At 51.8% G+C, this 12,456-nt stretch overlaps 1 protein-coding gene across 1 annotated transcript in view; it reads left to right on the top strand.

The window, feature by feature from the left end:
- Positions 1-4,198: 4,198 nt before the first annotated feature.
- Positions 4,199-12,456, top strand: part of P3H2 (prolyl 3-hydroxylase 2) — a 98,280-nt gene continuing 90,022 nt past the window's right edge. Inside the window, exon 1 of the mRNA XM_066621584.1 lies at positions 4,199-4,921. Within this exon, the coding sequence (XP_066477681.1) occupies positions 4,199-4,921 (723 nt within the window). The remainder of the gene's footprint in view (positions 4,922-12,456) is intronic.

The following is a 12,456-nucleotide window of genomic DNA, read 5'->3' as shown; positions in this document are numbered from 1 at the left end:
AGCATGATGTGCCTTGTCAATTGTCAAAATCCTGGTGGTGTGCCTTGACCATTTTAGTGCCTTGTCAGTGTGTCACGAGATGAAAAAGGTTGAAAACCACTGGTGTATATGTGTGTGCATGCAACCAACTCTCCTCCCCCCACCTTTTTTGCTGCTGGTGCAACTCCAACATTGCTGCTTCGCTGCTGCCTGGGGGCTGCCAGGCTTACTTGTCAGAGGTTCCCTGGGAATGGCACCTACATCCACACAGGACAGACTCTTGGGAACCAAGAGCGGCTGCTGCAGACATCCTTCCTCCCTTTCGCTCCAGGACCCCAAATTAACACACACTCCTGTTTTCACAATGCCTGTGACTGAGGAGAAGTAACCCCCCCCCCCAAAAAAAAAAGTTGCATGAAGTTGCTCTTCCTTGTTTGCCAAAAGGAGCTGCTGGGGGGGGGGGATGTTTTTTACAAAAAGCGGTTGTAGGATCCTTTTGCCATGACTAATTCCTTGGCAGGCCAGAGTCCGTAGAGGTGAACAGGGAGCGCTCCAGTGAGGCCCGGAGCAAACGTAAACAGAGCGGAGGCGGACTGGGTTCCAGCGGAATGCTTCACGGATCTCCTCATTTGGTTGAGCAAGGACAGGCCATTTGGGGGGGGGGGCAGAGAGAGTTCTTAGATGAAGGATTTCGCAGATACACCAGCAGAGCCCAGAGAAGCCAGAAAATTCTAGCAGGCTTCAGAATAATCTGATAATTAAATGCTGAGGAAGCCACCTGGAAGGAATCCGTCCACTCTAGGCTGGGAATGTTTGGAGGAGCCACTGCCAGAAAAGCAGATAATAAATGATGGAGGGGATTTTGCGGCTGCACAATGTTCCCAATCCCACCCAACCAAGGCCTGTCACTCTGAGTCCTGGCCTGGGAAGAGCAGTTTGGATCCAAATGTCTCTCCCCCACCCCCCACTGTTGTATAACCCTGCAACTTGCAAGGACAGGCTGGACCTAATTAAACCCGCCCAGATATTGCAGGCCCTGAGACACATCTGACATGCCATAAATCTCTGCGTGGGGGGGGGAGGGGAGGTAGAACCAGCAGCTGAGACACACTTGCTATCCTAGTGGAAATATTTATTTTTCAAGGACAAGGGCAGAGAAAAGAAATCCCTCTGGCCACTGACTAGCCAGTGTTGTGTGACTCCACAATAAATTCCCTGTGCAATGCAAGCAACACAGCCCTGTTCATTTGGGCACCTGGTTTGCAAACCTTTTTTGATGTCCTGGAGCATTTGGATACGGGCGGTTCAAACAACACCTGCTCTTAACAGCCAGCTTTGAGAAATCCAGAAGGGGAGACCAATTCAGCATCCCAGGTTAGAGTGTTTTCACAGACGTGCCTTCTGCTGGTTTCTACTGGTCTTAGGACTTGCAGAGGCCCCCCCCCCCTCAAACTGTATGTGCTAGCTCAGGAAATTTGACTGCATCAAAAACAGGGAGACCCACTCCCAGGTAAAGGCATATGGGATCACTGGCAAACTGCAACTGTTGGGAAGGAAGTCTTGTTAAAATCTGTGGGATTCACCCTGTGTAATCCAGTTAGAATGAGCTTGTTGGGCTCCTCCTCTGAGCTAACAGTCTCCACCCTCAGTCTGCCACCTGGCCCAGGATGAAAGACAAGTCTGGCAATTCAGGGCGCACATTTGCATTTTTTTCTCAATGATATTACATCCACATTTACAAGACTGCCACACCCACTGAAGCAACCTTTGAGTGTCCACCTTTGCCCCCTAAGTTGGGTCTTCAATCTGGGTGTCAGGAGTACCACAAGAAAGCTGGGGGGGGGGGATGTGTTCAAGGCCCATGCCCTCTCATTATGAAAAGCCCCTTTCCCCTAACAACTGCTGTCAGAAATATCACCCCTTCTTCCAGCTTTTGGAAATCATTCATGCTTGTGACGTTAGCAGCCATTGTGTCAATCACCACTATCATATCAGAACAATTTGCAGAGCTAGCCACCCACAAACCTCACACTAAGGAAGGGGGTAAAAGTCACTGGGTTCAACAGGCCGGGTGGTAAGGGGGTTACAGACAAAAATCTATTTATTTTTAGTGTACTGATTTCTATTCTGCCTTTGTGTCATGTATCACTACATGTGATCAATCAGCTAGTGTTGAAAAAAAAAACACCATTGGGTGGGCATTTTGCTAGTGTGTAGTCAGAACAAAGCGCATTCATAACACTATGTTTAAGAGCACATTGAGAGCCCAGTTCTAGCCATATCTACTCAGAAGTAAATCCCATTGTAGTCAATGGGGCTTACTCCCAGATAAGTATGGATAGAATTGCTGCCTGACAGTACAATCCTATGCATGTCTTACTCAGATGAAGACTCCATGAATTAAATGGATCTTACTCTCAGGTAAGTGTGTACAGGACTGCATTCCAAGTCTATTAGGAAATTCTAATTTAAGCTTCTCCTGCTTAGTTTTTGGCAAAGGAACTAAGGTCTTGCAAGGCACAAGAGATCTTAGATCTCAGCTATCTGGCAACTCAAAGAAGTATATTGGAGGAGAAGGTTGGAGAAGAGTTCCAAAGAGCTCTTCTCTAACACTCCTGGCTTTCCTTGACTGCAAAACCACAGCACTGTTTAGAAAGCATGAGTGAGTAAAAGGTAAAAGGTAAAAGCCACAGCAGCCTGGTGAGGAGATCAGTTCCCAAATCAGATCTTTATCCATGACACCCTCTGCTATATTGCAGGTCTGACAGTTCCGAAAACTAGACATCCCATAGGGATAGACAGAACAGCTGCAGCAAACAGATGGGGGAGGGAACAAAAACCCATGCCAAAGATGTTTTCAGTCTCATACTCACTGAGTGTTAATTCATTTCACTAACTTTGTTCCTTCATTTGTATTTATTTAAAATACTTACGCCCTGCCTTTCTGCTTGAAACAATCTCTGGGCATCTACAATATGATTCAAGGCAGTACATTAAACAAGACAATAGTAATCACACAAACAAACACCAGCAGGCAGCCAATGACCAGAGACACAACAGAGCAGGCAGTTCCCCAGATGCTGCCCCAGGCCTGAGCAAACAGAAAAGGTTCTCCTGGCACCAGGGGCTCAGCATCCCTTCTTGCAATGGCCTGAAGAGGAAGTGTGGAGGAGGAGAGGGTAGTGGGCTCTGCTTCCTGTCCCACTCTGCTCCCTTCTTTTTCCAGTCCAGGGAGTGGGGGGAGGAGGAGCATAAAGGTGAAATGCATAAAGTGTTACTTTCCTCAACTTGGAGCAACCCTTGCAAACAGCTTGGAAGCGGTTAGTGCTGCATGGGGTGGGGATGAGTCTGCCCTGCTGCTGCTCCAACAGCTACGCTGGCTGCCGGTTCCTTTCTGAGCCCTGAAAGCCCTGTGTGCTACAGGACTGGGACACCTCAGGGGCCACCTTATGCCATATAATCCTGCACATTCCCTACAATCATCAGAGAGGGCCCTGCTTAGGATATCACTGCCACCTGAAGCCAAGAGGATGCTGGCAAGGTGCAGGGCCTTTTCTGTGGTGGCACAGAATCAGTTACTGGAAGACTTGAGGACACCCCCTCTTGCATGGTTTCCAGCAGGGCTGGGCTTTTGAGGTGGGAGGAACCTCCTAGGGGCCCCTTTTTAATCCCTGTTGGTGCTTTGGCGTCATGTCAGTGTTACACCTGCTCTTGTATCCTTTTTACGTTTTGCATGGTTTTTGTGGATTCATTCCGAGGCCTGTTTCATCCTCTGGAAGTTCTCCTTCTCTGCTGGCCAGGGTCGTTCCAGTGCCCATGCAAATGCCCCCATTCCAGGGCCAGTTTTATGCCACTGTCCTGCTTCCGTGGCACCAGGGAGAGCAACATGGAAGGGGAAAGCGCATTTCTATGCTCGTGGTGGGGGGGGGGTTCTCCTCCATGTTGCACTGCGGGGGGTGGGGGTGGGATACGGCCCTTGAGCAGCTTCCCACCCGGCCACTGCTCCAGCCCGCCCAGGGTTGCCTGCGGTCGCACTCGGGTCTTTTCTTTTTTGGGGGGAGGGGGAGTCTTGCATGACCCTTCCCGGAGACGGGGGGGGGGCTTGAGCCCAGGCCCACCCGCAGATCGAGCAGGCAGAGCCTTCCTGGGAGCGTCTTCCTCGCCCCGAGGACGCGCACTCTCGGCTCGGACGGCCTCAGTCCTCTTGGGGGGGGCGGCGATGCACGTGGGGCGGCTGCCTGCGGGCCGCCCCTCGCTCCAGGTGAGGCCGGGCGCGCCTCTGCACGGGGCCGAACGGGGGGGGGCAGGAGCCAGCGCCGGGCTGGACGTGCCTGCGCGGACAGCAGGGGGAGCCGCTGCCCGGCGCCCGCCTCCTCCCGCCCCCCGACGGCCGGGCAGGCCCTCCCGCGAGCGCAGGAGGCGGCGAGGCAGGCGGCGGAGCCGGGGACAGCCAGCGAGCGCTGCCAGCCTGGTCCGGGGCTCCGCGCCCGCGTCGGGGATGGCCCGCGGGCCCCTCCTGGGGCTGCTGCTGCTGCTGCTGCTGCTGCTGCGGGGGGCTGCGGGCGCCGAGGAGCCGCGGCCCGCCTGCCCGCCGCCCGGCGAGCCGCAGCCGCCCTTCGACGCGCTCTACGCGGCCGGCGTGGAGGCGCACTCGCGCGGGGACTTCGCCGGGGCGGTGCGCTGCCTGGAGCGGGCGCTGAGCGCGCACCGTCGGCTGCGGGAGGCGCGCCTGGGCTGCGGGCGGCGCTGCCGTCGCGAGGCGCCCCTGGCCGCCCCGCAGCTGCCCTTCGCCGCCGCCGCGCTCCGCCGGGCGCGCTGCCTGCGCTCCTGCCGCCTGGAGGCGCGCCTCGGCCCCGACTCCCTGCACGGCGCCAGCCAGGAGGTGCGCGCCGACTTTCAGCGCCGCCTGCCCTACAGCTACCTCCAGAGCGCCTACATCCAGGTAAGCGCCCGCCGCGGGCCCTCGCGGGTGCGGGCAGGTGAGGCAGGTGTGAGATGGTGTACAGGTGAGGCAAAGCCTCCCCACCAGAGGCCTTTCCGAGCCACCGTCATAGGAGTGAGGCAGGTGAGGCAGAGCCTCCCCACGGGAGTCCTTTGCAAAGGGCGTTCAAGTGCACTCAACCCACGCGCTTTGCACATGGGTTGAGTGTGCTTGAGCGTGTCACACAGCAGCGGCAGCAGCACTTTGAGAAGGACTCCAGTGGGGAGGCTCTGCCTCACCTCACACCTGCCTCACTCCCACAGCAGTGCTTTTAAAAAGACTCCAGTGGGGAGGCTCTGCCTCACCTGCCTCACCTCTGCCACACCTGCCTCACCTGTACACCATTCCTCACACCTGCCTTATCTCACACAGCAGTGGTGCTTTTCAAAGGACTCCAGTGAGGAAGCTCTGGGCCTCACCTCTGCCTCACCTGCCTCACTTCACACACCTCACCACACCTGCCTCCCCTCCCACAGTGGAAGCACTTTGCGAACAACTCCAGGGGGAGTCTCGGCCTCACCTGCCTCCCCACCCACCGCACGTCCCTGCTATTGAGAGCCTTCCCATCTGGTGCTGTGTCCTCAAGACCCTCCACCATCTCCTCCTGCTCTCTTGAAATCTCTAGGAGGCATCACTCTTCTTCCACCTGTCTTCTGGTACATGCCCCTTCATGAAACCGCTGTATCTACATCTAGATATTCTTCCATTCATCCCACAGCCGGGTACCCAAGAGTTACCTGCCTGGGACCTACCTAGAGGTGAGACTTCCCACCTCTATCCCATTCCATTCACTTCATCCAGTCCAGGTACTGGACTTGAGCCCAAATGAGCCAACCATTCCTAGCCATGCTCACTCCGCTATGTCAGTTGCAGTAACTGTCTCTCTTTCTCCATGGGTCTTGTCCCATCTATTCATTTCTTAGTGGCACTTTCCTGACACTTTCTTGCCACAGATATGTGGCACGTTCTTCCTGCACCTTTTGTTCTTCATCAGAGGTCATGCTTCAGTTCTTGTCTCTCGGTGAGGTCCAATTGGCAGGGAAAACAGGCAGGGCACCCAAAGTGTGGAAATCCCTCCCTCCGCCCTTCCTCAAGAGGCCCACACAGCTCTGTCACTCAGCGCTTTTAAACATCTGGAGAAAATTCACCCACTTAGGCTAACCTTTGATTTATAGTGCTTGTGCTGATTCATTGTGTTTTCCTATCTTTGACCTGCCGTTGTTTTATATTTTTAATATGACTTGTTCATTAATTGTTGGAAGCCAGTCTGGTGGATTCTGTGGAGGCAAGAGGCGTGGGGGTATAGGTTTCTAAAAATAAATTCAGGTGAGGTTGTAGTTTGATGCTTACTGCCACTGATGGCACGTGTGGTCACATGTATCCTTGTGTGGCCACACTGATACACCACCTGTCCTAAGAGGTCCTCCATGATGCAGGACAGGGACTCCCTTGTACCTTATCATGTTGAAATTCCCACTTACTGTTCTTTCCCCAGGGCAGGTGACCAAGCAGTGACCACAGCCTCTTGTGCCACCTGGCCCACTGTATCCCAGCTGGTTCTCCAAGTGACATCTGCCACTCTTGCCTTGATTCAGTAGTTTGGTCTAGTTGCCCATCCTGAAGAAAGTGGCCTTGAAGGAATTCTGGAAGAAAGAGTGGGAGGAACCTGTCATTCTGTGATGCATGTTCTGATCTGTCATGTTCTGGTCTAAGGGAAAACAAGGCAGGCATTGGAGAATAATTTGCCAGGCTCAGGCAGGAGGGAATGGAGGTTGGCTGTGCTGGGAATCCTCCACCTTGCTGTTGGGCATCTGTGTTGCTAATAGTGCTACAGGTTTCCTTCAGTTTTGTTGCGGGGACCTTCTGTTTCCAGACAAGGGAGGCAGGCCAACCAGCTCCTGAAGCTCCCTGCAGGAGCCACTGCAAGATTAGAAAGACGGAAGTATGTGCTGATACTGGGGAGTAAGTTCTCTTAAACCCAATGGGGCTTACTTCCAAGTAGACACACCTCTGATTGCACTGCTAGTCTGAAGGTGTGACTTGAGGAAATCTCCCTCTTGATCAACAGCAGTGTCATGTGACTGCAGAAACTGGGATCTTTCACCCTGCTGTGTGCTTGTGGGACAGGAGAGTAATTCAGTCTTGCTGGCATTGCATTTGCATTGTTAACTCGGTTGCTTACATGCTCACACTCTCTGGCTTCCATTGTGGAACTCAGGGTAACATGCATGGAGTTCCCAGGCAGTCAGCAAGGTGGAAGGAGTATTTGTGTTTTCGGACCATACCCCTGCAGCCTGATGCTGTGCTCACACACCCAGTGCCCTGGGAACATAAGAACAGCCCCACTGGATCAGGCCATAGGCCCATCTAGCCCAGCTTCCTGTATCTCACAGGCCATAGTATCTCACTTATTTTCTGTAAGTGATATTGTAGTAGTATCTCACAGTATCTTCCTGTATCTCACAGGCCATAGGCCCATCTAGTCCAGCTTCCCATATCTCACAGCGGCCCACCAAATGCCCCAGGGAGCACACCAGATAACAAGAGACCTGCAAGGCTTCCTGGGAATTGTAGTTAAGAACATAAGAACAGCCCCACTGGAGCAGGCCATAGGCCCATCTAGTCCAGCTTCCTGGATCTCACAGCGGCCCACCAAATGCCCCAGGGAGCACACCGGATAACAAGAGACCTCATCCTGGTGCCCCCCCCTTGCATCTGGCATTCTGACATAACCCATTTCTAAAATCAGGAGGTTGCGCATACACATCATGGCTTGTACCCAGTAATGGATTTTTCCTCCAAAAACTTGTCCAATCCCCTTTTAAAGGCATCTAGGCTAGACGCCATTACCACATCCTGTGGCAAGGAGTTCCACAGACCGACCACACGCTGAGTAAAGAAATATTTTCTTTTGTCTGTCCTAACCCGCCCAACACCCCCAACATCCTAACCTGCCCAACATCCCCAGAGGATGGGCTTTATTTGAAGTGGGTCTGATGTGGTGATTCAGAGGACTGGCTGTGAATGGAGATCCCCCAGTTCAGTCTTGCCTGGGCCACTGACTCACTTCGCAGCTTCTGAGCAAGCCCTTGCCTCTCAGCGTTGGGTCTTTGACAGAGAAGCGTAAGAACTTGCCTAGCTGACAGGGTGTTTGTCGTAAGGGTTGCAGAAATCATGTACAAGAAGGCAATGTGAGCACTGAGTAAAGGCACTCTGTAACAATTAAGTTGTTGTTGTAAGCGCATTCTACAAACCCCTTTGGGTTAAGATATGTTTTAATGTGGTTAGTTTTGCATGTCCTGTGGGAGCGGCTGTCTTTCGTTTCAAGCGTCGCTCCAAGAAAAGCAGCAATTAAATTTCTGTGGTCAGGCATGTTATTTATTTATTTTATTTATTTATATCCCACCTTTCTTCCACACCAAAGGCAACTTTCAGCCTGCTGCTCTTCATGCCATCTCTGTGTGACCACACAGAGAAAAGATGACTTTGTGTCCCCTTCCACTGTCATGGGCTCGGTCTTTCTTGTACCAGAGCACAACTGGCCAACCTGCAACACAGGCAGCTTCATACCTGCACAAAAGCAGGAGATTTGGTTGGCCTGGCTGTGGCCTAGGTCTGGGGCACACTTGCCAAGGCAGTTGGTCCCTGCCGTGCCTGTGCTGACACGGTGGGTGGTTGGCATAGCTGTCTTGGTGAGTCAGTGTCTGATTTCAAACCTCTTTGGCATTTGAAAGTGTGAGTGGACTTAACAGTACTTGGGGTGGTGATCATGTGCACTTTGGAGCATCTGAAAAATGAATGCAGCAAGCCTGTTGGAGCCCTTTGTACTCGACCAGACTTCACTCCAGTAGTCCAGCATTCTCTTTCCAGCCATGCTGCCAGGGAGGCTGCAGGTGAGATGCAGCCTTCCCCGCCTACCTGTCCTGGCCCTTAGTACTCAGAGGTGGGGTGGCTCTGCACAGGGAGATTCCACTCAATTCCATTCACATTTCCCTGCCACTGTACCATGGCCGTCAATGGACCTGCCTCCCATGCATCTGTCTTGGCCTGTTTGTGACACCATCTAAGGCAGTGGCCAGCTGTGAAAAAGGCCTTTGGGCAGCACAAGCTCATCCTGGAACATAGACAGGATAGAATTGCACTGGGATCATCTTATTTCCTCCATTAACACGACTGGTCTCTTTCTCTCTTTCATGCAAGATTCCCTCCTGGGCAAAGGGATTAGGGTTTTATTTTCTCTGTAACTGACCTGCAGCTCAGCACATGGCCTGTTGCTGTGGATCCAAGCTGTATCTTGACCCCAGGCTCGGCTTCTCAAAGCTGTCCAGGAAATGAGATTGGGCTAAGCTTCCTGCCTGTATCCCAAACAATCTCTTGGCTGGGGGCGGTTGGCTGCCCAGTATCTGGGCTTTTGGTTTCCTTGCCTGCTTGGGGAGAGGCCTGGGTGCTGAAGTCATTAGCATAGTCAGAGGAGAATACAGTTGGCATCCTTCAGTCTCGGAAGACTATGGTATCGCACTCTGAATAGTAGTTTGGGAACAGTGTCCTCTCCAGTGTGCGAAGCCTGGGTAATGTAGATATGGAGGATAGACTGTTACCCATGCAGCAAATCCTCCCTCTCTACGTCGCTGAAATGGTCCAATGGAAAGGCAGAGGCCAATACAGTTGGTTCCAGCGGCGTCGCAGGAGTTGCCAGAACGTGACTGTGTTCAGCCATGAACTACCTCAGGGACTCCGGCTCCGGATTTTGCCTCGAGGTTGACTCCTGAAGCCTCTTCCATAACTGGATGTAGGCACAAGGCAGTGGAGGTTTGGGATCAGAGTTTTCCTTCTCTCAGATGAGCTGCCTTCCCAGGCTGATGAGTCCCATCTACCCAGAGGAGAATGAACTGTGTGGAATGTACTTCCTTGTCCTTCCTCCCACTGACCTTCTCTCTGCTTCCAGGGGCTGCCTGAATGCATGTGAAGCTGGGGGCTTCTCGGGACAATGGTCAGTTTTATAATAACTCAGGCTTCCTCATTTGGGAGATACAGCATCATGAAAGTGTAAGGTTTTCTGCTTTGGAGGGGAAAATCCCATATTTCTTGTTGCAAAGAAGGGCCCCAACAGGTTTGCAAATGTATTTTTTCGATCAGCCATTGGTGTCTGGGACTAAAACAGACTTACAGTCCAATCCTATGTATGTCTACTCAGAAGTAAGTCTTACCGAGTTCAATGGGACTTACTTCTGGGTAAGTGTGCATAGGATGGCAGCCTTAGGCCCAATCCTTTCCAACTTTCCAGTGCTGATACAGCCATAAAAACGGGGCATGGGCTGCATCCTGCAGTGAGGGGCAGTCATGGAGGCCTCCTCAAGGAAAGAGAACATTTGTTTCCTTACCTTGGAGCTGCACTGCAGCTGCATTGGTGCTTGAATGTAGGGTGGGATTGGCCCCCAGTCAAAAAAACCATTATCTGCACATGTGCGGGTTGACTCTCCTTTGCCATTTTGCCCAGTGGAAGAACTTTGAGAGAAATAATGTTTGTTTTCATGAGCTGATCAAATTAGTGTTGTGCTAGAACCAGGTTATGACATGTGTCAGGGGTCTTTTGTGACGAAATGCTGTCGCTACCCAGGTGTGAACAAGGAACTGAAGTGCAGTGTTGCATCCTGGCAGAATGGGAAGTAGGAGAGTCACTTATTGAAACAGAGAGTGAAAATTGCCTATCCTTGAAATGAACCCACATATGCACATGTCAGCATTGGGGGTGGCAGGAAAATCTGCAGAATCACTGTTTTGCCATCTCCACACCTGGTCCTAAATCTGCTATTGATAATTCCTGGCTCTGGAAGGACCACACCCAGGGGTGCAAATCCCAGACATTGTATAGTGGGATCAACTGTGTTTCCTATTTGTTGGGGTCTCTTTCCAGCTCCTCTGATTTTGGGTGGAGGCAGAGCTCATCCTAGGCACACTTCAGGTAGCAACTGCACTATTTGCAGTCACTTTGCACTTTTTGAAAATTAAAGAGCTGTGGCAGAAAATCCTTTGCCCTCACTGGTTGACTGCCAGCCCTTGCTAAAGAGCACATGCATGCTTGTTTTGTCTCTTGGAAAGTGTCTGCAGGTTTGAACAGTGGTGTTGTATATCCAGAGCAAGGACCAAATTCTTCACTCCTGCAGACACTGAGCCCTTGAGAAACTGCAGCTGTCATCAAGCTTCTGAACAAACTGGTGCCTCCAATCTCCAGTCTGCAAATTCATTCAAAGTGTTATCAGTGTGGAGGGGAAAGACAGATTCAAACTTAGCAGACTGGGGGGGGGGGGGAACTTGCTATGGCCATTTCTGCCCAGGGGCAGCCCTGCGAATCAGGGCTTTTTTGCATCTGCCCATGACTCAGCAGAAATGCTTGGCCCAAAATAACAAGCAGTTTTCATGAGAAAGTTTAAAGGTCATATTTACAGTGGAAGCCTCAGCATGTCTGCTCAGTATTAAATTCTACTGAGTTTATTCAGAGTTCTCCATAGTGAGTCTGCTTAGTGTTGCCGCCTAAGTAGTTGTGCAGAACATGGTGACACTGCGATGTGTGTAAAGGTGCCTGAATGTTCCTTGGGGACAGGGTGGGAAGAGAACTTGCCCAGGAGCTGCGGTACTCAGTGGCAGCCCCATTGGCATCACTAGGATTCGTGTCACCCGGTGTGAGAGGCCTGCGCGTCACCCCATGCAGTGGGCGGGGCAACGCCCCAGGTGGTGGGCGTGGTGATGTACCATCACCCCGCCTCCACTGGTTTTTTGGCTGTACCTTTTGTTAGAACGCAGGTATTTCAATGTGGTTTGTTTCATTGCATCCTGCATGAAATTACGCATTGATTGATATATAACATGATGGTCTTATTCCTCCAAACTCTGATTTTAGTGATTTTGAAAACTTGTAGAGTCTCTCTCTCTCTCTCTCTCTCTCTCTCACACACACACACACTCCCTCTCAACTTACTAACACCTTTTTGCAGCAGTTCTCAAACTTTTAGCACTGGGACCCACTTTTTAGAATGACAATCTGTCCAGGACCCATTGGAAGTGATGTCAGGCCAGAAGTGACATCATCAAGCAAATTAAAATAAATAATTATAAATAATTAAATTAAAATAAAAGAAATAATTAAATAAGGGGGAGCCAGTTCTGTTCCACCAAGTGAATCTACTCTGAAGTAAGTCCTATAGTGGTCATTGGGGCTTACTCTCAGGAAAGTGTGGGTAGGATTGCAGCCTGTGAGCCCAAGCCTAGGCATGTCTGCTCAGAAGTAAGTCCCATAGTGGTCAATGGAGCTTACTCTGTAGTCTGCCTACAGTAACAACCCCCCAGAAAGAATCAGGGTGCGTCACCCCCGGCGCGTCCCGCACCCCCCCCACACCCTCCTAGTGACGCCACTGGGCAGCCTCCCTCCCGTGAAGAGGAACGCTGTGTTCTGCCTGGCAAGTTCTAAAAACAGGACGACTGCAAAGGGATAGAGGTCA

The sequence above is a fragment of the Tiliqua scincoides genome, chromosome 3 (assembly GCF_035046505.1).
Source record: "Tiliqua scincoides isolate rTilSci1 chromosome 3, rTilSci1.hap2, whole genome shotgun sequence".
Taxonomy (NCBI): Eukaryota; Metazoa; Chordata; class Lepidosauria; order Squamata; family Scincidae; genus Tiliqua; species Tiliqua scincoides.
Note: the sequence above shows the minus strand (reverse complement) of the source record. Positions and strands in the feature narration are given on the sequence as shown.